Genomic DNA, 25,717 nt, shown 5'->3' with positions numbered 1-25,717 from the left:
GGCCCTGGCTGTCCCCAAGCTGGGGTGACACTCTGTTCATTTTTGGGGTGACACTGTCCATCCTGTGTGCAGACCTCCCATGGTGTCAGAAGGAGCTGCCACCCCATGTGCTGTCCCCCCTTGTGCACCCTGAGACCCCAAGCCCCTCACTGCACTGGGGCTGTGGTGTGGAGTGGGGTCAGCAGCTTGGAAGCACTGGGCAGACACTGCCCTGGCTAAAATCCGTGCTGAAATCTGCAGGGGAAAAATCTGAGAAGGGTTCCTGGGGATTGTCCCCATCGTGGATCTGGGCTGGCCTCATTCCCTGCATCCAGGCTGGCACAGGGAGCTGAGGGGAGCAGAGCTGGTGCAGGCTGGATGGCTCTGTTTAAAGGCAGCTTTCTGGTGTCTCTGCAGGGAGCAGCCCTGAAGTATCTGCCCTCCATCCTCGAGGACGTGTTTGGGATCTTTGACTCCTCTGCTCTGGGGTAGGGTCCCTGTGTCCCCACCAACCCCACCCCTGTGTCATGCTCAGCCACCTCTGTCCCCGCATCCAGCACACAGCTGAGGGTGTGGGCAGGTGGGGGGTCTGGAATCACCTCCTGATCCCCTTCCCAGGAGAGTTCTGCTCAGTCTTAGCAGCTGCCTGTGCTTGGGCAGGGGCTGAGCCTGGGGACTCAGCCCCAGCTGGGTTCATTTCAGGAATTCAGGCAGGGTTTGTCTGCTGGGGACCATCCTGCCCCATTGAGGGGCTCCCCCCACCCAGCAGCCCCATCCTGACCTGGAGCTCCTGGTTTGACCCCTCTCCTGATGGCAGGGCCGTGCTGAGGGACTTTGTGGGGAACCTGCTGCCCCAGCGCCTGCTGAAGCAGAAGCTGCAGTCCCTGACTCACATTGCCAGCACCAAAGCCTTCCAGTCCCACGGTGAGAGGGGTCCTGGTGGCACTGCCCTTGCTGAGCTCACCCACAGGATGGGGATGAATCCCTGAGCAGGGACTCTGCCTCATGCCTGGGGTGGCTCCACACGTGGGGACAATTCCCTCATTCCTGTGCCCCTTGTCCCCCCCAGAGTGCCGGGAGCTGGTGCTGGAGGTGGCCCTGCCCATCCTGCAGGAGCTGATCCAGGCTGGGGAGGAGGAGGATGCCTGCATCGAGCTGCTCAGCAGCATCCTGGAAGTGCTGTACCAGGCCCAGAAGGTAAATCAGGAATCAACTAGGCAGTGACCTGACCAAACCTCTCTGCGTGGGGTTATTATTCCTGGCCAGGATGTATTTGGAGTGCATTGCAGAACAACCAGCGAACTGTGGGTGTCACCAGGGTGGGGTAAAACCTCATGCTTTCCACCTCAGTGAGTTTCTGTGGGTTGCCCAACATCTATGAGTGGGAAAGGGGCTGCCAGGCCCCTGATGACACTGACCTGAGGGTGGTGGGGACATCACCAGCTCTGCAGAGATGGGAGGAAGGGGAAGGCAGGGAGGAAGAAAGAGATGGAAGGGAGGAAGACAGCTGGTCAGTGATTGCCGGTCAGCCTCTGGGCAGCATCACACTCCAAAATGAAGAGTGATGGCCCCAAACGTGAGGCAGAGACATGGGGAGCACCCACCCACCCAAATGTGGCCTGTCTGGGGTGGGCTGGGGCCATTCCTGGGGGTTTCAGCCCTGGTTTTGGTGATTGCAGAGTGCAGAGAATCTGCGAGCGCGGCGCAAGGACCGCGGGGATGTGGAGCTGGTGAGTGTCCCTGCAGCAGCACAATGTTTTGGGGACACACAGAGCTATGTGCTCTCGTTTTTCAGGAGCCTTCCTGGCTGCTCTGTGGTTCTTTTTGGGGGCCCTTTGGAGGTTCAGGTGTCACACCTGCAGCACACTGCAGTGACTGGCACTGTGGGAGCTGAGTTGGACACTGTGTCCTGGGAGGGTGAGGTGGTTCTTTAATCCCCACAGCACCAGGAAACCCAGAAATGGAATGGAAAGCTCAGAAATTGTGGTTGGAATGTCTCATTTTGGGCTTAACTTTTAAACCTGGAATAGACCCCTCTTGGGAGAGGATTCTGCTCTTACTTCAACCCAAAAGTTGAACCCACCTTTGCCTGCCCAGCACCAGTGCAGCCATCCTGGGCTGTCCCCATTGTCCCCAGCTAGGTGGCCACTTTGCTGAGCTGTACAGAGATTCCCAAATCCCATATTTATGCTTTAAGCACATTGCCTTGCTCTGACCCCAGCTCTAGATCAGGCTCCATTCCCATTCCCCACCCCGATGCCACCAGTCCTTGAATGAGCCACGCTGGGACATCTCCCACAGCTGGGATGTCTCCTGCTATGGCCCTGACACCTCCTACCTTGCAGGCACAGGTGAAGAAGCACATCCAGGTGATCCTGGAGAAGCTGCTCCACACAGTCAATCGCAGGGTGATCGTCCTGGACCGGGAGAACCCGCTGAGGGTGAGTCCCACTGCGCCGCTTCCCTCGGGGCGCGCGGGATGGACACGAGGGGTCCCTGGTTTGGGGGTCTGGCTGTGTGTGACTGGCTCTGCTCCTCGCAGAGGACCCAGCAGGATGGGGATGGATGTCAGGGATGTGCCCAGGGGAAAGCAGGAGCTGTGCTGGGAGCAGGGCTGGAACAGGGGGAGCATAGGGGGATGTGGGCAGAGGTGCAGGAAAAGCTGTTCTGGGAGCAGTGAAGGGTTTGGGCCGAATTATCTGGAAAACAAACAACTGAACCCAGTGAATCATCGCAGTTTTACGTGCCAATAACACGTGTGAGCAGCACGGTGGACACAGGTGAAGGGAGGTGATCAGAGCAGCGATGGGAGGGGACAGAGCCAGGGCCAGCGAGGGCTCGGGATCTTCTTTGGGAACGTGCTGGCAAACCCAGGAGCTGCACTGCGCCTTCGGGTGGGCGATGAGCTGTGTTGGTGTGTGTTCTGGAAGCTCGGAGCAGGGAATTGCCGTGCCGTGCCGTGCCGTGCCGTGCCGTGCCGTGCCGTGCCGTGCCCGGGGAGCCGAGGGCAGCTCTGCCGCCGGGGCCGTGCCGCGATCTGAGCGCCGGGCTGTGAATCAGCCGTGACTCAGGCAGGAGATGCATGCGGGGTCGCACTGGGCTCCGTCCTGCTTTTCGTCCTCCTTCCCAGGCTCTGTGACTCAGGGCTTGGGGCAGCCGAAAGCGAAGGAGGGGAGGGGGGATGAGGATGGTGCAGAGCCACCCACGGCAGCAGGGAGGGATCCTTGGCTGTGCCGCTCCTGCTGCTCGCTCGTGGCTCCACAGGTGCCCTCTGGCAGCTCCCCAGCACCGCCCACGATTCCCGTGCTGCTGCTGCAGCCCCTGCCCTCAGTTTGGGGTGCCAGACCCTCAATCCAGGCTGCCCCAGCAGCTCTAGCAGCTGGGAAGGGGTGAGAGGACCAAAACCAGGTGTGCCTGCACCAGGCACCATCCTTGCTGCTGGGCAAGAAGGGAGTTGTGTCTCTGTGCCACTGTCCCGTCTGCAGCCCCCGGGTGTCCCTGGCACTCGGGATGGGGTTTGACACTCTGTGCAGCTCCTGTTCCTGCTCTGGGACCCTGAACCCCGATGCCGAGTTTTCCCTCTCGCGGCAGCCCCACAGAGGATATTTGGGATATCTGAGCTCCTCATTCCTGTCTCCCTATCATCAGCCTTCCGCCACCCCGCCCAGACCCGGGGGTTTTGGGGACAGGTCTCCTCTCTCCATTCTCTCACAGAGAATATTTCCCACTGTTTCTGACCAGTGGAAATGCTCGGTGTTCCCAGTTAACCTGCAGGAAGCAATGGGAGGGATTGTGAGCAGCCCCCGCTGTGGGGTGCAGGGATGAGCTCTGATTTGAGCCTGGGAACCCCGAACAGAGGAAAATCCAAGGAAACAGCCGCTGCCCCCTCCTCATTCTCATCCTCCCCCAGAACAGAAGCGCACAGGCGGGAGAGGATGTAACAAAAATAGCGTCTCCGTGGAATTTATTGAATTCTCCTTAAATACAGCCGCTGCTCCCCTCGCCGTTTATCCACACCCGAGCTCCCCGCGTTCAACGGAATGGTTAAAAATAGAAAAGCTGGTGCTACCCAAACCCTACCGTGGGAGGGAGGGAGGGAGGAGAGGTGGGCAGGGGGTCAGTGCTGGGACGGTGCCCCCGCGCTCCGGGCTCACCGGGCACCGCGCTCACAGGAACCAGAAGCATTTGCGCCGGGATTTCTTCACGTCCAGCTTTGCCGGCAGCCTCGGCACGGGCGACAGCTCCTGCCTGGGCGGTGAGGGGGTCCCCGCCGCCCCCACCGCCACCCCTGCCGCCCCCGGCGCCGTCGGGGGGGAGCTCGGGGCCGTGTCGCCCTCGATGTGGCTCAGCACCCGCTGGAAGCGACCTTCCTGCTGTCGGAAATCGTGCTCCACGCTGCGGCACCAGGGGCGAGGGGACCGTGTCAGAGGGCAGCATGGCATCCCCTTGTCGCAGCCCCCCCCACCTACGACAGCCCCTGGCATCCCAAACACTGCCCACAGGGAGCTCAGTGTCCCCAAACACAGCCCCAGGGAGTTCAGTGTCCCTTGACACAGCTCAGTGTCCCCAGCGCAGCCCCCGGGGAGCTCAGTGTCCCCAGCACAGCCCCGTGTCCCAAACACAGCCCCCAGGGAGCTCAGTGTCCCCAATACAGCCCCGTGTCCCAAACACAGCCCCCAGGGAGCTCAGTGTCCCCTGACACAGCTCAGTGTCCCCAGCACAGCCCCCGGGGAGCTCAGATTCCCAAACAAGCCCTCAGGGAGCTCATCCACCCAGGGCACATCCCCCAAAGCTGCACTCCCAAGGTGGCACAGGGACATGGCCGGACTTCCTGGGGTCACCGCGTACTCCTGTGAGGGGACATCCTGCTGCGTGTGCCTTCAGACAGCCCCTGCCCACCCCCTGTGAGCCCCCTGGAGAGGGGTTGTGTGTCCCAGGGGATGGCTGAGGGCAGCTGCAGCATCGGGAAGTGGCAAGGGAGAACATTCAAGGCTCTGTTGCTGCCCATCGCGGCTGATGAGGCTGGAATTAGGGTGTCCCTGGTCTGGGTAGCAGGACTGTGCCCCCCACCGCAGCTCTCAGGTTTCCTGGCAATGCTGGAGCTCTCAGTGTCCCCACTGGTCCAGGTCCCTGCAGCTATTGCTGTCCCCTCCAGCCCTTGCTGTGCCCACAGTGTCCCTGCAGCTCCCGGTGTCCCCGCAGCCCCCAGTGTCCCTGCAGCACCCTGGTGCGGGCTGGCTGCTGGCAGCCACGTGCTGCGATGTTCCCTCACACGGAAAACACATCAATCTCCTCACACCAGCCCTGTCCCATCGGATCAGCGAGGTGCCACCGAGTGTGCCCGGGAACGCGCACGTGGCGCGGCCACCCCGCACACGGGGATCGCCCCAGGAGCCCCCCGGCACGCTGACACCTCCTGTCACCTCCTGTCACCTCCCCTGGCGAGGACAAGGAGTGTCCCAGCCGTTTGTAGAAAAAAGGGTGAGGGGTGCAGGCTGTAATGGGGGGAGGGACCTCAGCTGCCCCGCAGTGACACAGGGAGGGGTCAGCACCGCTCTGGGGACAGGGACAGGGACAGGCAGGTCTGATCCCCTCCATGGGCCATCCCTGGGTGTGCTGCCCTGCTCCCCTCACCCTGTGTCCCCCCAGAGCCTCTCCACGAGTCCCCAGCAGGAGCCTGGCCATTCTGGGGAGCCACCTCCCCCAGATGTGACATCTGTGCCACTGCCATGCTGTGTGGAGACAGGCTCGTCAGGCCTAATTAGCCTGAAGTCCCCCAGGAGCTACAGGGGGAGTGTGGAGCGAGTGTGTGTGGGGAGCAGGAGCTCTGAGGCAGCACAGGGACACGAGGGGACCCCAGCCGGGCACCCCCAGCCTGAGGTGGCCTGAGGAGGGGGCACAATGCTCACAGAGCATGGCAGGGCAGTGGCACAGTGCACCACGGTGATCAGGCTTGGGACCAGCTCACCGTGTCCTACACATCCCAGTGCTAACAGCACCAGCCTGATTAACAGAAAAAAGGGAACACACCTGGCCAGCCACCTGCACTGCAGAGGGGACAGCCAGAGGGACAGAGTGACACCCAGGGGTGCCTGGAAGGGCAGGAAGCTCTAGCAAAACTGCAACCCTCCCAATTCCCCCAAAGACGATGCTGGGAGGGCACGAGATGCCTTTCCCCACACCAAATGGGATCTGAGGAGACAGAGCAGCAGAGGAAGGGGCTTCCACACCCTGGCCCAAAGCCAATTCTGGGAAGCAGAGCCCAGGCCTTGTATTCCCAAACCACAGAGAGGGGCAGGAACCCATCTGCAGCATCTGTGTGGAGCTGGCACAGGGACAACAGGATGCAGCCTGGATTTGGAGCGAGCCCACGCACCAGCCGCTAGCGAGGCTTCCCCGATAGATTTGCTGTTACAGGAGATAAATGCTCTGCCATTGTGCCAGAGCAGCCCCCTTCCAGATGCTGCTCCTCCATGGAGATCACCCTGGCTGATCCTGGGAGCAGGAGCTGCTCCCTGTGGGGAGGAAGGGACAGATCCAGCCTGAGGGACAGCCCAGGCACACCAGAATGTGCCCCCCAACATGGGGACAGGAGGTGCACGCTTGACTGCCACCCTCCCTCCTGCCTCACAGCCTGGGAGCACAGGGGAGCAGATCCCATGGGATGCTCGGAGCCAGGGCTGGCCCTCACCTGTAGATGATGCAGGCACAGTCCCGGCAGGTCCCGCAGTTGGCGATGTCCTGGCCGGTCCGGTACGAGTGTCGCCTGTGACAGAGATGTGCCGTGAGCTTGGAGACCCAGTGTGGGTCTGTCTGTGTCCTCTGCTGCCCCTGCTCCCTCGTGTGCCTCTGTGCTCCCACCCCAGGAGCCAGGATTCTCCTCCCGGGATCCCAGCTCCTTTTCTCCCTGGAACTCAAACCCTCTTTTCCCTGTATCTCAGCCCTTCTCCTCCTGAATTCCAGCTCCCCTTCCTCTCTGGGATCCATCTCCTCTCCTCCTGGATCCCATCCCCTTTCCTCCCATGTGATCCCAGTTAACACCAAGCCCAGGTGCTTCTCAGCTTTGCAGATTTCTCTAATGGGAGTAAACCAGTGCTGGACAGAGTGTCACCTCCAAACCCTTCCTGCTCTGTCCTCCCATCCCATCCCAAGGGTCCCCACGCTGCAGCCCCCAGGTCACCACACATCTCCCCATGGTGCCAAGGAGGGAGCACAAGGCACATGGCAGATGGGCACTGGGAGATGCTCCAGACTAATCTCCAGCCTACGCCAGACTCAGAATTTATCTTTTTGATGCTTTTGTACCAGAGCATCCTTCTCCTCCTCCAGGAAGGTGCACAGGACTTGGATTAAGCTGATTCCTGCCTGGGCTCAGTTCATGCTGCTGCATCCTCCTCCTTCCCTACAGAAGGGATTTTCACCCCACATGTCTCTGCTGCTGGTGCCAGACCCCAGCCCTGAGACACCCTGATCCCAAGGGCTGCACTGGGGTCCTCCTGCACCCCAGCACTGCTGGCAGGTGCTCCCTGCTGATCCCTTTGAGATCCCTTCTCCATGTCTCCATTGCCCCTTCAGAGCTGTGGATTTTGGGGGCACAGCTGAAAGAACATGTCCCACATACACGTCGCATTTCCCCATTGAAATCATCCTCCTGCTATTCGACCTTGACCAGGGTTGTTCTCAGCCCTCAGAAACTGGGTCTGTTAATGCACCAAATTACACATTGCAGTGGGGATTTATTCTGCCAGCACCTGAATTAGATCATGAGGCCCTTAATATATATTTATATATATGTGTGTGTGTGTGTTGTACGTATATGTGTGTGTGCCCGCAGCTCTGGCGTTGTACAAAGCCCCCCTCTGCTGGGAGAGCTCATCCTGGGATAGCCTTTCATGTTTTATATTTATCAGTTTCTGTGGGATGTTGCTGGTGGTCGGTGCCAGAATGTCTCAGGGCTGCTCTGGTGCACAGTGGGCACCTGGGATCGGACCTGTGGCAAACGAGGCTGTGCTGTTCTGCAGGATAAGGACACCAGGATAATGTTTTATGTGATTTCCTATCCCTGGATTTCCTATTTCTGGGAATCTTGTTTGCTTGTTTGACTCTAACAGTAAATGGAGTTGGGGTCTTAATTAAGGTGTCCAGGACCCCCAAAGGGTCCCTCCCCAGTGACAGTGCTCCAGGGGTGGCATGGGGCAATGTTTCCTGTGCTTCACTCACAGCCAAAACTATCTGATTTAATGGATGGATCACAGCAATCTTGGCCATCAGCAACAAGCCCCAGAGATTTTACAGCAGGATGCCAGGACCAGCACCTCCTGGGGGTGTGTTGGTTGCCCTCGTGTGAGATGAGTTTGGAGCATTTCAGCTTCTGCCCATTGTGGGCTGACCTAGAACACCTTGCTCCATTTGGGAGGCCAAAAATCACTGGCCTGGGGAACACCCTGCCCCATGGATCAGGTCCTGGGCAGGGCAGGATGGGGGTGCTGGGCACCTCCCTGGGATGCAGTCACACCCATCATGGGGGCACCAGCCACTGGATTCATGCCAAAGGTACCTCCATGGATGGGGCAGGGGTGGGATACCTGGCTAAATCTGCCATTGGGATGTGACATTCTAGATCAGCCTGCCATTGGGATGTGACATTCTAGATCAGCCTGCCATTGGGATGTGACATTCTAGATCTCTAGAAATGGGAAAACCCTTCAGGAGGCAGCAGCTTTCTGTCAGGGTCTCCCATCCCACATCCCCAGCTCCTGGGGATTGTCCCCACAGCCCCCCTCTCTGTCCCCTCCTACTCACCCATCCCGCTGCGCCTCCTTCTTCTCCAGGTCCTGGATGACGTCCAGCAGCACCCGGATGGTTTGTTGGCTGGTCTCCAGCACCCCTTCCAGGGACTGCAGCTGGGAATGCAGGTCCCCCTGCTCCCCGGGCCCTCGAGGGCCCTCTCCCTGAGATGTCCGGGCGTCCTCGTCCCTCGCTGGTGGTCCCACCGGCCCCTTGGCCACCACCACCAGCTGCAGAAGGTCCTGGACGTGGTGCAGCTTGTCCGGCTGTCCAGCGGCGAGGCAGGGCTGTCCGTGCCGAGGGGCGTCCCCTGCCCACCCGGCCGCTTGTGTCCCCCCGCTGGGGCCCTGTGAAGCTGCGCACAGCGGCTCCCTGAGCCTCTCGGGTCCTGCCCAGCCATGCCCGGGCTCGGCAGCGCGGAGCCGGCTGCAGGTGCCGGGGGCAGCTGGTGTCTTGTCCGGCGTGGCGGCGGCCGAGCTGTGCCAGCCCGGCACAGCTGGTGGGACGGGGGCTGGCGAGGCGCAGCAGGGCCCCCCCCAGAGCGTGGCGCAGAGCTGGTGCTGGGGTGCCGGGGGGTCCCGCGGGGGGTTGCCCTGAGGTGGCTGGCGGAGGCCGTGGGTGTCCGTGGCGGGGACGGGCTGCCGGCGCTGCGGCGAGGGCTGGCACGGCGGCGCTGGGCGGCCGCAGGGCAGGGTCCGCTCCGAGTCGCTCCGGCCGAGCCTCTGCTGCTCGGCGAGAGGCCGGGGCTGGCCGCAGGGCACGGAGGCCGGGCGTGGGGTGAGCCCGTGGCTGCCCTGGGGGCTCCCGCGGAGCTGGGCACAGGCTGGGGGTGGCGGGCAGGGCTCAGGGGAGCAGCTCTGCACCGGAGGGGCGCAGCGGGCAGCGGGGCACCCGGCCGTGCCCTGGTAAGGGGGAGGGGGGTCCCTGGGTGGTGGCGGTGGTGGCGTGCGGCGCACCTTGGCGTGCTGGGTGGGGAGGCTGCCGGGGGCCCGCGGGGGCACGGCCCAGCTGGCCACGGTGGGCACGGCCGCTCCTTGGCACCGGGCGCTCGCCACGGCGGGCGGTACCGCATCCCCCGCCACATCGCAGACGCTCTTGCTGCGGGGCTGGGGGGCCGGGAAGGGCTTCTGGAGGCTGGGGGAGGTCTGGATGGCGGTGCTCATGCACGCCTTCCTGGGCATGGGCAGCGTCAGCGAGCCCGGCTGCGCCTGGGGCCAGCTGCGCCGTGAGGCACGGAGAGCCGCCGGCTCAGGGGGGTCCCTGGGGGGCGGCGAGGCACGTGGGGTGTTGTGGCCGGGGCCGGCCGCGGGCCCGGGGCTGTCCGCCTGCCCAGCGCCGGCCTCCACCAGGTCCTTGAAGCGGACCTGCTGCGTGCGGTTGCGCCGGCGCTTGAGGCGGCTCTCGATGTCGGGCGAGTCGCGGTTGAGCAGCACCGAGCGCACCGTCATGGCTTTCTCCTGGCTGCCCTCGCCGGCGGGGGCCGGGCCGGGCACGGGCTCACGGCTGACCATGGCTCAGGCCCGCGGGGCCGGGGTGCTGCGGCGGGCCGAGCGCCGGCTGCCGGAGCCCTGGGGTGCAGCCGTGCCCGGAGCTGCTGGGGCGGCGGGCAGCCTCATCCCGCGCCGCCACGGACAGGGGATGCTGGGCGGGAGGTGGGCGAGGGGCCGCCGGGCATGGTGCCCGCCGCCCGGCCCTACAGCCCCCGGCTCGCCGCCCCGACAGCCCTGCCCGGCTCCGCGGCTCCCCGCCGGCGCCCGCTGCCCATCGTCCCGGCCCGGCCACCCGGGCTCAGAGCCGCCCGCTGCGGGCCGCCCGGTGCCGGCCGTGCCCGCCCATGGCTCCCGGACCTGCGGGGACAAAGAGAGGTGCGTCAGACCCGGCCAAGCCACCGCGGCTCCCCGAGGACACAAGTGTCCCCGTGGAACTGCCGGCCTCTCCCGCCTCGGCTCCCTCCCAGCCCACCATCACCAAACGCGAAGAGACAGGCTTTGATCTGCGGCGCTGCCTCCTCAGCACAAAGGGAGAAAAGGAAAAGAAAGCCCTTTAGCATAAACACGTTCCGAGTTCACAGCTCAAATCAAGCAGAAGCAGCTGTTAAAAATAGCTTTGCCTCGCCGGGGCTGGTGCCTCGTGCGCGGGGCGCGGGCAGCGGGAGGGCAGGGCAAGGGCCAGGGCGAGGGGCTCCCGTGAGGGACAGACGGACACGGGGCACCCCCTGCATGTGGGACACCCGCCGCTCACGGGCACCAGCTCTGCGAAGGATGGACAAGGCGTGGGGCACCCATCCAGCACCGGACATGGCATGGGATCCATGTGCCAGGGGGTCCATCACGAGTGAGGCGTGGCCAGACGTGTCGCGGTGGTTGTGGCCGGGCTGGGCACTAGAGGTGCTGGTTGGGCTGCAGGCATGGGGGACCGGCTCTGTGAGGAATAGTGAGACAGAGGCTTGGGGACACGGAGCCACTTCAGACACAAGAGAACCAGCAGGAAGGAGAACCTTCAGTAAAGCCGGGGGATGTCACTGACACCAGCAGCACTTCACAGGCGGCACAGGGGCAGGACCCGGGGTCACGGGGAGGATCGCACCTAGCTATATCCCCATCCCTGCCATCATCCTGCTCCCTGCCATCGTCCCCATCCCTGCCATCGTTCCCACACAGCTCTGCAGGGCTCCTCCTCCCCACACCTGCAAGGTGAACCACTCCGCAGCCCTGTCCCAGCCGTACCCCCAGCACCCACCCACCCATCCCCGTGCCCACCCGGCTCTGCCTCTGCCCCGGCACCAGGAGCACGGGGCACAGCGGGAGCCCTGCTGGGATATCCCGGGGTGCAGGCTAGGCCGTCGGCTCATTTTGGGACGCAGCCAAAGACAGAGATTCCAGCCGCAGCGAGCAGTGGTTCAGCTTTGTCGCACCACACCACGTCCCGTGTCCCACATCCCCCAGCCCGGGGGTCCCGCAGTGCCCCCGCACCCTCTCCGCACGCCGAGGCGGGAGCCTCGCTGTGTCCGCAGCCCCCCTGCCCTCACTGCGGACGGACACACGGCTCAGACACCCCCGGCCCCCTCCCTGTCTTGCCTTTTTCCTGCTGGCACGAAGCGCTGACTCAGCACAGCAGCCCGGAGTCCCCAGTGCCGGCACAGCCAAACTTCCCAGCGCTGCGTGCCGGTGCCCCGTGCCTGCCCACGCCGGCAGCGAGCACGGACCCAGCGGAGCAGGGAGCTCTCACAGCCCTCCCTGCGCCGACCCCGGCTCTTCCTCACACCCTGCTCCGTGTTCGTCGGGATGCTGCTCCACGCTCCGGCCAGCCGCCCGGCGCTTCCCTTCCCGAGCTTGGAGCCGTGCCCAGACACCCGGAGATGTCTGCGAGGCAGGACGAGACGAGGGATGGGATGGGGCTCCTCGTTAGTATGGACAGCAACAGGCGGAGGAGGGAGCTGGCTGGGGCTGGAGCCAGAGGCGCCCGTCCTCGCTTCCTGCATCACCACATCCCTCCTGGCCCGGGGCACGGACACCCACGCTGGCCTGGGCAGAGCCTGCCGAGCTGTGGGATGAGCCATCCCTGAGTCCCCCTGAGGTCACAGACGTGGGGTCACCTCTCTCCTTGTGCCACAGCCGGTGGCCAGAGCTTGGTGCCCCTGGCAGCATCCTCGGCTGTGGCCCGGGCAGAGGGATGCTGGCCACATCTCCGTGCTGGAGCTGAGCACTCCAAAGGAATCTGCATGTGGCCAGCCTGCTCCAGAGGGTCCTTAATGGGGCAGAGGGTGCTGGGATCGGCTCCAAGGGCCGGGCACGGGGCAGGAGCGCTGCTGGCACGGTCCAAGGGCAGGACCAGCCCTGGGATGCTGGGACAGGGCCTGAGCCGAGCCGTGGCTGACGCAGCGTGGGACGAGGCCGTTCCCCTGCCGACGCAGCAAACGCGGCGCTGTCACTCAGCGGGGCCTCGCCGGAGCACCCTCGGCCTTCCCGAACCGCCGGGAGATCAGAGACGAGCCACAAGGACAAAGGGAAAGCCTATAAATTATACATGGAGCAACTCTGTTTGGGAACAGTTCTGAGGATGTCAAACACCCACGCCAGGACCCTCCCACACGTCCCTGCATTTTCTCTGTGCTGTGGTTGGGTTTAGTGCCGTGCTCGGGCACTGCTTGCAGCACACCGGCATCTCCCGGCATGGATAGTGAGTCCCGTTGTGGGATGGGATCAGGATGGTGCAGCCTGGGGGCTGCCCTGCCTGATGGACTCTCCTGGACTGTCCCTGAACCTGAGGAGCCCACTCTGCTGATGGCTGCAAAGGACATCTCCAATGCACCTGGGACTCAGCTGCACCAGCACTTCCCAGCCACTCTTCAAACTCTTCAAACAGCGCCTCAATCCTGGGGCTGCTGCAGCCCCTCCAAGGTCCTGAGCCCACCAGAGCCCCTTCCAGGGTCTACTCCAACAGAACCCCAGGGCTGTGGTCACTCCTCCCTCTAGGAGAGACCTGCACAAGCTCCCAAGGCCCAAGCAGGAGCCCTGGTGCTCCTCTCTGATGGAGACATCAGGATCCTGCTTGGAGTGGTCATTGGACAGCGACCTCAGGGGAGCCCAGTGAGTGGGACAGGGAGCCACAGAGCCCTGGCATGGTGATCTGGGGGATGCAGGTGGGCTGGAATCATCCAGGTTTGGTGCTTGACTAATCCCCTGTGAAGGGACAGCGACATGAACCATCCACAGTCAGCGCGGGGCTGTGGAGAACACGGCTCATCAAACCCATTTGCTGCCAGGCTTGATGAGGTTCCAAGTTTGGTCAGTGGAGGTAAAAGCCTCGGCGGAGCACACTCGGATTTCTGGGAGGCATTTGACATTTCAACAAAGAAAGCAGGATGATCCCAAAGCAAAGTGGCACACGTTAAGTGGATTAAAACCAGCTAACCAGCACGTCTCTGCTCGTAACCATCCCGCAGCCCTGACCACAGAGGGAAACTGAGGAAAGGGGGAAAATGAAGAGCAAGGAAGGAAAATGGTCAGTACAGAGGCAGGCAAGGGCATGGAGCAGAGGCTGTGCAGGATGGGGCTCTGTGTGACAGCTCCAAGCTCCACTCACAGCAGCTGGAAATGCATGTTGGCAGGTTGGAGAAGCAACTTCCTTAAAAAGCGAGGCCAGCTGGCATAGGAACAGCTTGGGAAGGTTTTGCACAGTGGTGGACCCTCCATCTCAGCAGTTTCTTAAGGTCTGAGTGTTTTTCTCCTCTGTTTGCTATGGGAATTCCAGGCTATGGATAAGGTGAGGCAGCAGGTCACATCGGTGGCGTACAGGTGAACGCAGGTGACGCCGCTGTGACACCGTGGATGCCATGAGTTCTGCAGAAGTGGGTTCTGCTGGATGCTTGCAGAGTTGGGAAGAATCTTTCATCCACTGAGTGACCCCAGAAGCTGAAGAAGCATCAGGAATCTCTTCTCATGGACATTCCTTATAGAGCCCCAGCACTGGGTTTCTCTGGCCAGTGCTGAGAGGTGGTGAATTTTGGAAGAGGCACAAAACCTGCTGGGTTTGCATCATGGAACACAGCTCTGATGTTGCAGGGCTGACCTCAGAGGTCAGAGCCCTGCTTCACACTGCCCTGTGTGGGAAGTTACCTGCCAGCTTCAGCCCTTTCTCCACCTATCCTCTCCCTCACCCTTGCCAGTAATGCCGTGGAAGAGGGAAAAATGGAGCAGACACATAAATCTTCTCTTCAGGACACAGGAAGCCAGGAGATGAGATTTATGAGAGAGGAAGTCAGGTTCTCCTGGAACTGCAGAGGAGAGAAGTGAATGACCCAGCTCTGCTTGCAAGGTAGTGACTTTGTGGGACATCACATCTGATTTTCCTGATCTCCAGAGGGGAGAGAGGTGCTGCTGGCAGAGGAACAGGGCAGCACTGGAGGATGAGGCGCTGGAGGGGCAGGAACCAGGCTCATGACACATCACTCCACAGCACAGCCTAATCCCCCCTTGGCTCCGGGAGGACTCGAGGCGTTTGTTCTCGGATCAGAGTGTGTGTGGGACTCGAGGATGGAGGACTTGGAGCAGCTCCTTGGGCAGCTTGCACACCTAAAATCTGGTTCCTCGCTGAGGAAACTCCACCACGAAGCCAGCTCATGCCCTGCCCTCGTGCTTCTCTTGGAGGCTCTTCCAGAACCCGGCTGCTGGGAGCCTCACAGACCTTCTCATTTCCTGCAGGCAGTTAATCACCCGTTTATATCCCACTGTACTCGTGCCAATGGAGCGCTTCTGCTCGAGCAGCTCTCCTCCCTCCTTGGTGCTCAGCCCTCGCAGTCCCCAGCAAGGAGATGCCCCTTCTCCAGCCACATTCCCAGAGCTCCCTGTCCCCAGGGCCAGCTCCCCATGTCCCTGATGGACCTCGCAGTTCCTGACCCCTCCCTCTCGGCCGTGCTCAAGGCTCTGCTCGAACATCACTGCGGCTCCCCCAGGACGCCTGGGCTGGCCTGGCTGAGCCACCAGGGCCATGCCTGGGGTGCCTGTGCCCTGCAATCCCCCCAGCCCCGCCTCGAGCATCGCCCAGGGGTTCTGGGAGTGGCACCGGCACGCGGGTCCCAGTGCGAGCAGCGGCTCAACACGAGCCGAGGGATCCACACTCCTCCCTATGTAGGTCACTGGCTGAAGTGCTCTGCGGGAACATTAGTCACTCTCGCAGCCACGGGGCCCAGGAGAAGGCTCTGGCACGGGGAGCCCCCGCCACCCACCTCCCCACGGCGCCAGCACCCACAGCCACCCCGCGGGCTCCTCTCTGTGGCCACTGAGGCTCCCGGCCGGTCTGGCCACACGTGCCGTGGCTCATGCCCCTGGAAGGGATCCCATGGGCCGGGGAAGGAGGAGCGACATCCCCCCGGCACGCGGAGGTCACCAGCTCCGCTTCCATCGCTCCCCTCCTGCGGGTGTGCCGGTGCTGCAGATGGAGGCTGCACACGGTCAGGAAGACGGGAGTACAAAGGCTCTGCACGAGCCTTCAGAAGCTGCAGAAACCAAATTATTCCTCTGTCTCCCGTGGATGCTAATACGGCTGTCATGGCAGTGGTGTCTCTGTTCCCTGTGCTACCTGCTGGCGTTCCCACCTCTCTGCCAGGCAGAGGAGCATCGCTGTTACTGTTTTAATGAGACATGAAGAGGGAGAGCGACCTGCCTGGGGGAGCACGGGCAGAGCGGGGCACACAGCGCGTGTGGAGCAGGAGCGGCTCAGGAGGAGTTTGTTCCGTGTCCCAAGGCTGCTCTCCACGTCTGTGGAGGAGCCTGCGAGCATCCCTGGAGCTGCTGCCTGCGCTGTGGTTCAGTGCCACCCCCGGGGCTGCAGGAGACACCACCCTGGGAGGAAGAACACCCTGCTGGGCTGCTTCCTTCCCAGTGAGTGGGGTATGGGCAATTCCATCCTCCTTCGAGCCCTGGGGATGCCCTGTGTGGCCACACGGACCTGGGAAGATGCTTGTGATGGAGATGCAGCCCAGAGAGCTCTGCTGGTGCCCAGCACCAAAACCCAGGGCGCTGCTGGTGTCTCCAGCACGGGCTGATCCTGCAGCAGTGACAGGACAAGGGAAGTGGGACACGGCCCAGAGACTTTCTTCCACAGGAGACCCAACTCCTCTGCAGCCCTGTGCTCTCCAGGGAGGATGTCTCAGCTCTGGAGAAATGGTCGGGCACCCATCTGGAGCCCACCTGCCCCAGTGTGCAGAGCAGCCACCTGGGCCAGGGCACCCTGTGTGACAAGGGCTCTTGTCACAGGTCAGAAATGGCATCAGAAAGCCACCAACTGTCCCCAGAGCATACTTCTGGAAAAAATGGAAAGGCTTCACCGCCCAAAGGTGCAAGAACTGCCCCAGCCGCCCCTGCACACACCGGCCCAGGCTCGGGGGGCTCGGTCCCGGGGGCAGCAGGGACCCCCTGGGGCAGCCCCCATCCCACCAGCTCCCACCAGCCACGGTGCCAGCAGCCGGCAGCACGGCCTCTGCAGCTGCAGCTTCCAGCACTGAGAACGTCCTTCCAGAATACAAATTCCTGCCTTTAAGTGCATTCCCAATGCCATCGAGCAGCCTGCCCCCCTTTATCTCCACTCGCTTTAGACAACGCTGGCTACCAGGGGAATTTGGGAATTAGCAAGTGTCTTCCTTCGCCTCGTGCCTCAGTTTCCCCACCACCGAGCAGTCCAGACCATACAGAACATCTCTGCAAACGCGCGAGGCAGGCTCTGCCCACGGCGCTGGTTAGGACTGGAGTAGTGTTGTTAGCAGGGACAGGAATAGACCCACTAATTATCTGTGGCCTCTGGATGCCACCATGCTATTAAGTAATTACAACAATTATCATTTGTAAGGAAGACAACCTCAGCCCAAAGGAGCTTCTGCGACGAAATACACCCAGCTCCTCCGAGCGCGCCGGAAGGACGAACGCTCCCTGCGGAGAGGGGACACGGGGAAGGGCCGGAGGTGCCATCCCCAGCCCGGCTCTGCCCCGGGGTCCCCCCGCGCTGCTCCCGGCCCCGCTCCTCGGGCAGCACCGCCGGGAGGGAGCGCAGCCGGCGGTCCCCGCGTCCCCGGCGGTGCCGAGGGGCTCCTTCCCGTACCCCCGGGAGGGGCCGAGCGTGGAGATCGCCGCGAGCCGCTGCTGGCACTGAGCACGCCGTGCCCCTCGGAGCGAGCAGCTGACACCGATGTCCCCGTATGTCCCCGTGCTGGCACAGCCGGGGCCCGGTGGTTACTCATACGTGTCCACCTCGTGCTCCCGGCACGGAACCGGCTCCGCGGAGACCTCGGCCGCTCTCCCGCACCGCCGCCGGCAGCCGCAGCTCTTAGCGGGGTTTGTGTGCATTCCCGCGGGGAGCGGAGCACCCCGGGAGGGAGCGGCGCATCCCCATTTCGCGGGACTGCCCGGGGCTCGCTCCCGCATCCCGGATCTCCGCGGCGGACACAAGGCCTTGGGCGCGGATCGCAGCGCCGGGAGCTGCCGGGAGCAACGTGGGCTGAATCCCTCCAGCCCCGGCCGGCGTCACCGCGGCTCGCGGTACCCGAAGTGACATCCTTGGATGGATCTGCGTGTGCGTGTGTCACCCGGCACAGCTCCGGCTGACGGACGCGTTCCTAACGAGGGGGAGCGGCGATGAGCCCGCCTGGCTGCTCCCCAGAGCGGCTCCGAGCACGCAGCGACCCAGCGAGCGGCGGGGCCACGGGCAGGGGCGGACAGGGCGAGGCTGCGGCACCGCGGCACGACGTGGGGGTCTTCGGCCCCTCTAACGCACCTCTATAGGTTACACACCGTGCCACCGTTCCAGCACGGCTGTGTCCCCCAGAGACCCCGGCACGGCAGCCGGTGGCCACCTCGGAGCGGGGTGCCCAGCGCTGGGGGCTCGGTGCACCCTCGGTGCGGGGTGCTCGGCGCACGGTGCCTGCCGTAGGATGCTCGGTGCGCCGTGCCTCCAGCAGTTCCCCGGGCAGCTGCTCGTGGGAGCAAAGGAGGGGAGGACAGGGAGATGCCGCGACCCCCGGGGATCCGGGGACACCGAGGATCCCCCTCGCCCCGGCCCCCGCGCATCCCGCGGGCCGAGGGTGCTCACACCGCTCCCGCACCCCCAGGGTCCCTGCACCGCCGCGCAGTCCCGGTTTCGGGGATCCCCGCGCAGTGTCGCCGCTCCCAGCCCCGGGATTCCCACACCCCGGCCGCGGGGCCACCGGGGGTCCCGGTACCGGCCGGCGCCGCAGGGCCGATACCCGCAGCACCCGGTCCGGCCGCCGCCCCGCTCCTCGGTGGAGCCTCCTCCCCATCCCGCCCGGTACCTGGTGCTCGGCGGCGGCAGCGGCGCGGCTCCGGCAGCGGCGGGCGCGGGGCTCGGCGGGGCGGGGCGGCGCGCGCTCGCCGGTACCGGGGCGGAGCCGGCGGGGGCGGAGCGGGGCGGGGGGCGGAGCCCCGGGATGGGGAGCGCGCCCGGGAGCCGAGCCCCGGAGCTCTGGAGGAGCCGCGGTCCCGGTACCGGGAGCGGTGCGGTGGCTGCGGGCCCCCGGTGTGCCGGTGCTGTGGCCGCGGGGTGGCCGCGGGGCTGTGGCACCACATGGATTCCCGAAGGAGAATCTGTTGGGATTTGGTCCATTTGCTTTGCACCAGAGGATTCCCTGCAAACCCCTCGTAGCCCGGTGCTTCCCCGCGGCAACATTCGGTGAGCTATGCCCCATCCCGAGGAGCTCCCGGGGCGAAGCTGGAGCCCTCGGCCACCAACAGCAGTCACATCTCTCTCTGAACAGCCCGCTTTGGTCTGGCCTGGGGCTGCAATGGGGCTCCATCCCCGCCGGAATCCAGGAGGAAGCTCCGGCAGGGCTGGAAGGAGCCTGCGGCACCCGGGACGGGCGGGGGTGCCCAGCGCCCGGTGCTGCCTTCACAGGGCTCGGGGCACGGCAGTCTCTGGGGAAGTCACTCACAAAGTTCCATCAGTGACACCAGGGCACGGCAGGGCCATCACTCCTCCTGAGCGTGCCAGACGATGCTCATACCCCAGAAACAGCAGCCCTTTCCCGTAGTTTCCAGGCTCGGATGTGTCTCTGGGACAGCTTTCTGGGCAGCATCCCACTCGTGCACTTGTGTTGCTACAAAGCTGTGAGCCTGATGAGGGCTCAGTTTGGAGCCCTTCACTGGAGGCACTGCAGAAGGAACCAGCTTACCATTTTCAAACTGCCCTTACTCCCACAGATGGCCTTAAATTATCTAAAAAAAAGACAGAGGTGCTTCAGCACCACTCTGTAATTACACCTGCATTCCCCTGGCACCATTGTGGGTGCAGAAGTGGGATACACAGTCTGGGAATTGGACATCAAAGGGCCAGGAGAAGAGGTTTGGGGTGCTGGGGAAGGCGGGACTAGGGAAGGTGGGGGGTGAACAGACCCCAAGGCAGTTGTGGCTCTGGGTTACAAAGTGACTGGAGGAACAAGGACAGTGTCCTGGACCCAGAAGGGCCTGACCAGCTCCTCTCCCCCAGAGCCACTACGTGGCCTGCATGGCCGCCATCCTGAGCCAGATGGACAAGGACCACTACAGCACCTACATCCAGGCATTCCCCTCCCGGCCTGAGCTGATGGTGAGTGCTGCCCCACGGCAACACCTCTGGCACCAGCACCTCCCTCACAGCATCCCCCGGAGGGCACCGCAGCCCAGCACAGCTCCTGACATCTCTCCCTTCCTTGCAGGACTTCCTCATGGAGACTTTTATCCTTTTCAAGGACCTGATTGGGAAGACGGTGTATCCCGGTGATTGGATGGTGATGAACATGGTGCAGAATCGGTGAGGGGCTGGGGAGGGACCCGCAGGGGGATGCTGGGGTGGGTGTGAGCACTTGGGATGCCTCGGGACAGGTGGACACTGGAATATGGCTCAGACATGCAGCACTGGTGTGCTGGGCAGTGTTTGGGGGCACTGAAGTGGGCACAAAGGACCTGTCTGTGTGCCCGTCATCCCTCACTCAGTGCCCGTGCTCACTCGCCCCAGGGAGTTCCTGCGTGCCATCAACCACTTTGCCAGCACATTAACCGAGATGTTCCTGAGCAACAGCGACTTCGAGCTGCAGGTGGGTGGGTGCTGCCTCAGAGGACCCAGCCTGGTCCTGAGCCCACTGTGCCACCAGCCTGGCACTCATCCCTGTGATTCCATTGCAGCTTTGGAACAATTATTTCCACCTGGCCGTGGCTTTCCTCACCCAGGAGTCCCTGCAGTTGGAGAACTTCTCCCCGGCCAAACGCAACAGTATCCTGGCTAAGTGAGTCCCCACCCCGCCTGGCCAGCCACGAGGTCAGGGATTTTGGGATGAGCCAGCTGGGCTGGGCACACCCGGGGGTGCAGAGCGATGCTGAGTGACCCCTGTCCCGGCAGGTACGGGGACATGAGAGCCACGATCGGAGCATCCATCCGGGACATGTGGTACAGCCTCGGTGAGCCGCGGTGTGCACTGGTGGGGGATTTTTGGGTCTCAGAGTGGGTGTGGGGAGCGGGGTTTTGCTAGTTTGGACATGGGTGTGGATCTACATCCCCAGCTCTCCCTGTCTTCCAGGCCAGCGCAAGATCGAGTTTATCCCGGGCATGGTGGGTCCCATCCTGGAGATGACGCTGGTGCCGGAGCTGGAGCTGCGCAAATCCACCATCCCCATCTTCTTCGACATGATGCTGTGCGAGCACCGGCTCACCGGGAGCTTCAGCCGGGTGAGGACCAAGGATGGGGTGGGATGTTGTGGGAACCACCCACACCAGGGGAGTGGCATGGCCAGGGAGCGGGGACGGGAACCGTGTCTTCAGGATGGTCTCTGAGCTCAGCCCATCTTGATCCCCTCTCTGCAGTTTGAGGATGAGATCCTGCGCAGGCTGGACAGCGAGGTGGAGGGCGGCCGGGGGGACGAGCAGTACATGCAGCTTTTCAAGAGCATGTGAGTGTGCAGCGACATCCCTGCCGCCTTCTCCTCAGGGCATGACCCTTTGTGTCACCATTCCCTGCCATCCCACTCGTCCTCATTCTGTGTCCTGGCCCAGAATGTGCCACGGGGGAAGGGGATCAGCGAGGAGGAAGGCTGATGCCTGGGCACCTTCGTTCTCCTTGCTCCTGCCTGCCCCAGGAGTTTCAGGCGTTTCGTCTGCCCCAGGCAATAATCCTGTCCCCGGTGCCACCCCTGCTTTGGGAATTACCCTTGTCCTGCCCCCGGAATTACCCTGTGCCCTAAGTGATACCCTTGCCCTGGGTGATGCCACTGCCCCAGGTGTTATCTCTGCCCCAGGTGTTATCTCTGCCCCAGGAATTACTCCTGCCCTGGGTGATGCCACTGCCCCAGGTGTTATCTCTGCCCCAGGAATTACTCCTGCCCTGGGTGATGCCACTGCCCCAGGTGTTATCTCTGCCCCAGGAATTATTCCTGCCCTGGGTGATGCCACTGTCCCAGGTGTTATCTCTGCCCCAGGAATTACTCCTGCCCTGGGTGATGCCGCTGCTCCACCCAGGCTTTGTCCCTGCCCTTTGGTGCTGAGCAGGGCAGTGATGGGAGCACCCGATCACTGCAGAGCTGGCTGTGCAGTGGGACCTGTGACCCCCTCTCTTCCCCAGCCTGCTGAGCTGCTGCCAGAGCCACTCTGAGCTGGCCAAGCCTGGAGAGGACTTTGTGAGGCTAGTGAGTGAACTCCTGGAGCGTCTCCTGGACTACCGGGCTGTCATGAATGACGAGAACAAGACCTACAGCATGAGCTGCACTGTCAACCTCCTGGTGAGCATTGTGCTCTGCTCCAGCTCCCTGAGGCTGGCAGGGCTCATCCCCAGCTCCAGGGGAGCCAGGGCTTGTTCCCGTGCTTCCCCAGGTCCCTGGCACAGCAGAGAGGGGGTGCACATGGTGCCAGAGCTGGCACCCCTTGGGAGTCACCAAGCAACTCCCCAGGGCTGTGACCAACCCCATCCCTGTGTGGGGACAGTCCTGGCAGCACCATGACCCAGAGGGTGGCACTGTGAGGGGCTGTGGCATGTGCCACCCCTGGGGACACTCAAACAGCTCCATCTGCCTTTCCACAGAACTTCTACAAGGAGATTGACCGCCAGGCCATGTACATCAGGTGAGCACAGCCCTGGTGACACTGGCAGCACCTGCAGCATTCCCAGCAGGATGGGGTTGGCAGAGCAGCCTGAGGGGCAGGGTGATGGCACTCTGTTGTGCCCCACACATGGCTCTGTCACTCCCAGGTACCTGTACAAGCTGAAGGACTTGCACATCAGCTATGAGAATTACACGGAGGGAGCCTACACGCTGCTGCTGCACGCCCGGCTGCTCACGGTGGGCACGGGGGACTCGGGGGGGCTGTGAGGAGTGGGCAGCCCTGTGGGCATGGGGTGACAGCTCCCTGCTCCCTTGTGCAGTGGTCAGAGGAGTCGAATGCAGCCCCTGTGCCAGGCCCACACAGCCTCCAGGTGCACACTCAGCGCCAGCTGAAGGAGGCTCTGTACAACCAGATCATTGAATACTTCGACCAGGGCAAGGTGAGTGTGGCCACCTGCCCTTACAGACCCTGCAGCCTCTGAAACTCTGCAGCTGGAGGGAGCTGGGCTGGCTTAGGGCAAGCCTGGCCCCTTTGCCACCACTGCCCCCTGCTCCAAGCCACCACTATCAGCACAGCCCCTCACTCCTCACTGCTGCAGAAGGGCTGGAGCTGCCCTGCAGTGAGCCTGGGCTGGATGGTTCACCCCACAGCCACTGTCCTTCATCCTGTGCCTATCCCATCCTGCCCCATGGCATCCCAGCACAGTCCTTGTACTGCCAGGGGCTGGCAGCTTGGATATTTCAGGACAAAGCTTGATGGGGTGGGCTGGGGGCTTCATGGCTAGAGGTGGTAGGTAGTCAAGTCCCTCTGCTGCCCACTGGACCAGCAGTCCCCACAGGAGAGCCCTCTCCCCCTCCTCACAGGTGGCAGGCAGGGGGTTCTCTGCTGGAATTCCCTGGTGACCCCTTCCCCAGTTCACCCTGTCCTGTCCCCTCTCTTCTCCAGATGTGGGAGGAGGCCATCCACATCTGCAAGGAGCTGGCGGAGCAGTACGAGAGCCACATGTTCGACTACGAAATGCTGAGTGACATCCTGGTGGGTGCCCAGATGGGCTGGGGGTGCTGCTGGCAGGGCAGGATGGTGGGGATGAGCTGGGGGGAATGCAGGGCCCCATCCTGTCCTCATCCTGTCCTCTGCAGCAAAGAGAAGCCAGGTTCTATGAGAAGATCCTGAAGGTTCTGCGGCCCAGCCCGGATTATTTTGCTGTGGGGTACTACGGGCAGGGCTTCCCCACCTTCCTGCGGGTAAGCAGAACCAGGAGCAGCTCCACAGCTGTTTGTCCTGGAGACTGGGGCAAGGTCAGATGGTTTGAACAAGTCCAGTCACTCTCCCCACTTCCACTCATGCTACCACACCCTTGTAGAAGCCACCAAATTTGTCAGGCAGGATTTGTCCTTAGTGACATTGCTTGGCTGGCACCAATCCTGATTCTCCATGTGCCTTCTTTCTTTTTCCTCTAACTCCTGGGTTTGGGGAGATATTTTTTTCTAGAGGGGGTGTCTTCTGCTTGGCAGGGGGTTCAGCCTTTTTAGCACCAGCCCCCCAGTGCTGTGGGGCTCTCTGGCACAGGGATGAGCTGTCACCTTCCTACCCTGCAGAACAAGGTCTTCATCTACCGGGGCAAGGAGTATGAGCGGCGTGAGGACTTTGAGATGCAGCTGCTGTGCCCCTTCCCCAATGCTGAGAAGCTGAAGAGCACATCTCCCCCTGGCCAGGACATCACCGACTCCCCGGGGCAGTGTATCCTCTGTGCACAGGGAGGGTGGCTTGGTCTCTGTCCATCACTTTCTATGTGGGAATTCCTTAAATGCCTCTCTGTACCCCTGGGGTTCACCCCTCGGGGCTCTGAAGCCCCTGTCCCCAGCAGCCCTGTCCTCCAGTGTGTGCCCATGACTCCTTCACTCCCACAGACATCCAGTGCTTCACCGTGCAGCCAGCAGAGGAAGCAAAGATCCGGCTCAAAGGTCGGAGCATCCCGGAGCAGATCACCAAGTGAGTGTCCAGCACTGCTCTGCTCCTTGTGGGTGGGTGGGACACAGAGGGGGTCCTCTCCCATCTCTGCCCCTTCCCTCCCCACAGCTTCTACAAAGCCAACCACATCCAGCGGTTCAGCTACTCACGGCCATTCAAGAGGGGCCCGAACGATCCCGACAATGAATTTGCAGTGAGTGCTGGGAGGAGCTGCCAGGACCCTCAGCTGGGAGGGACAGGAGAGCTGGAGGGGCCCTGCAAAGGGTCCAGAGGAGAGACAGGGGATCCCCAGTCCTGGGATTAGGGAGGTGGGAGCCCCCTGTGCCATGGGGCAGCCAGGGGATGGGAGAAGGGTGGGGAGTGACTGCTGCTCTTCCCACAGAACATGTGGATTGAGCGGACAACCTTCAGGACAGCCTATCCCCTGCCCGGCATCCTACGCTGGTTCGTTGTCACCTCCACTGAAACGGTGAGGAGGGGGCTGGGGGGCAGCAGGGCCAGCCCCAGGGGTCTCTCCTGCTGGGCTGGGGAGAGCCCACCCTGCCAGCCTTAAGTGTTGACCCCTCCCCGTGCACAGATCATCATCTCCCCCCTGGAAAATGCCATTGAGACCATGATGAAAACCAACGAGAAAATCATGAGTGAGATCAACAGGCACCAGAATGACCCCAGCCTGCCCATCAACCCTCTCTCCATGCTGCTCAATGGCATCGTGGACCCTGCAGTCATGGGTGGCTTTGCTAAGTATGAGAAGGTGAGGACACACAGGGGCTGTGTTGGGGCCAGCACTGCCACCACTCTACCATCCCCAGCCTGTGGAGCTCGGCCAGCCCAGCAGTGCACTGAGGAGGGTCGGTGCAGGCTTTTTTCCAGGAGCCCTACATGCAGGAGCACCCTGAGGACGCAGGGAACATCGAGAAGCTGAAGGACCTGATTGCCTGGCAGGTACCAGGTGCAGCATCCCTCTGACAGTGTCCACTGTCCCTCCCCATCCCATGGGGAGCCCCATGAGTCCCTGTTGTCCCACAGATCCCGCTGCTGGCAGAGGGGATCCGGATCCATGGGCAGAAGGTGACAGAGGACCTGCGGCCCTTCCACGAGCGCATGGAGCAGTGCTTCGAGCAGCTCAGGGCCAAGGTGGAGAGTCAGTACGGGGTCCGTGAGATGGTGAGTGCCATGGTGGGCATGGGCAGGCATGGCTGGGGGTGACACCTGGGCCTGGCACCGTGGGGGTGACACTGGGCAAGCCAATGCAGGTGTGGGAGAGCAGGGAGCAGCCACAGCTGGGGCAGAACAGGGTGGGGAGCACTGGGCAGGGGGGATCTCAGGGTCCCTTCCTGCACCAGGAGGGGATGGCTGGCACTGGCACAGCAGCAGGACTGGTTAGAGAGGGCACTGATGGCCC

The 25,717-nt window shown here is 62.8% G+C and overlaps 2 protein-coding genes across 2 annotated transcripts in view; one reads left to right on the top strand and one right to left on the bottom strand.

The window, feature by feature from the left end:
- Positions 1–25,717, top strand: part of LOC116996493 (dedicator of cytokinesis protein 2-like) — a 41,931-nt gene that overhangs the window by 14,327 nt on the left and 1,887 nt on the right. Inside the window, exons 24-48 of the mRNA XM_033060220.1 lie at positions 397–467; positions 797–903; positions 1,049–1,176; positions 1,659–1,709; positions 2,325–2,420; positions 19,759–19,857; positions 19,967–20,061; positions 20,266–20,344; positions 20,433–20,533; positions 20,647–20,705; positions 20,825–20,973; positions 21,109–21,194; positions 21,863–22,019; positions 22,319–22,359; positions 22,487–22,577; positions 22,661–22,780; positions 23,287–23,376; positions 23,481–23,585; positions 23,940–24,081; positions 24,252–24,333; positions 24,421–24,505; positions 24,695–24,781; positions 24,890–25,066; positions 25,174–25,257; positions 25,342–25,479. Coding sequence (XP_032916111.1) covers positions 397–467; positions 797–903; positions 1,049–1,176; positions 1,659–1,709; positions 2,325–2,420; positions 19,759–19,857; positions 19,967–20,061; positions 20,266–20,344; positions 20,433–20,533; positions 20,647–20,705; positions 20,825–20,973; positions 21,109–21,194; positions 21,863–22,019; positions 22,319–22,359; positions 22,487–22,577; positions 22,661–22,780; positions 23,287–23,376; positions 23,481–23,585; positions 23,940–24,081; positions 24,252–24,333; positions 24,421–24,505; positions 24,695–24,781; positions 24,890–25,066; positions 25,174–25,257; positions 25,342–25,479 — 2,520 coding nt within the window. The remainder of the gene's footprint in view (positions 1–396; positions 468–796; positions 904–1,048; positions 1,177–1,658; positions 1,710–2,324; positions 2,421–19,758; positions 19,858–19,966; positions 20,062–20,265; positions 20,345–20,432; positions 20,534–20,646; positions 20,706–20,824; positions 20,974–21,108; positions 21,195–21,862; positions 22,020–22,318; positions 22,360–22,486; positions 22,578–22,660; positions 22,781–23,286; positions 23,377–23,480; positions 23,586–23,939; positions 24,082–24,251; positions 24,334–24,420; positions 24,506–24,694; positions 24,782–24,889; positions 25,067–25,173; positions 25,258–25,341; positions 25,480–25,717) is intronic.
- Positions 3,918–10,291, bottom strand: LOC116996494 (INSYN2B protein-like). The gene is made up of 3 exons (XM_033060221.1): positions 8,782–10,291; positions 6,671–6,745; positions 3,918–4,374 (listed from the first exon to the last, which is right to left on the bottom strand). Exons 1-3 carry the CDS (start codon positions 10,275–10,277, stop codon positions 4,146–4,148), a joined length of 1,800 nt encoding a protein of 599 aa, XP_032916112.1. The 5' UTR covers positions 10,278–10,291; the 3' UTR covers positions 3,918–4,145.

The sequence above is a fragment of the Catharus ustulatus genome, chromosome 5 (genome assembly GCF_009819885.2).
Source record: "Catharus ustulatus isolate bCatUst1 chromosome 5, bCatUst1.pri.v2, whole genome shotgun sequence".
Classification (NCBI taxonomy): domain Eukaryota; kingdom Metazoa; phylum Chordata; class Aves; order Passeriformes; family Turdidae; genus Catharus; species Catharus ustulatus.
Note: the sequence above shows the minus strand (reverse complement) of the source record. Positions and strands in the feature narration are given on the sequence as shown.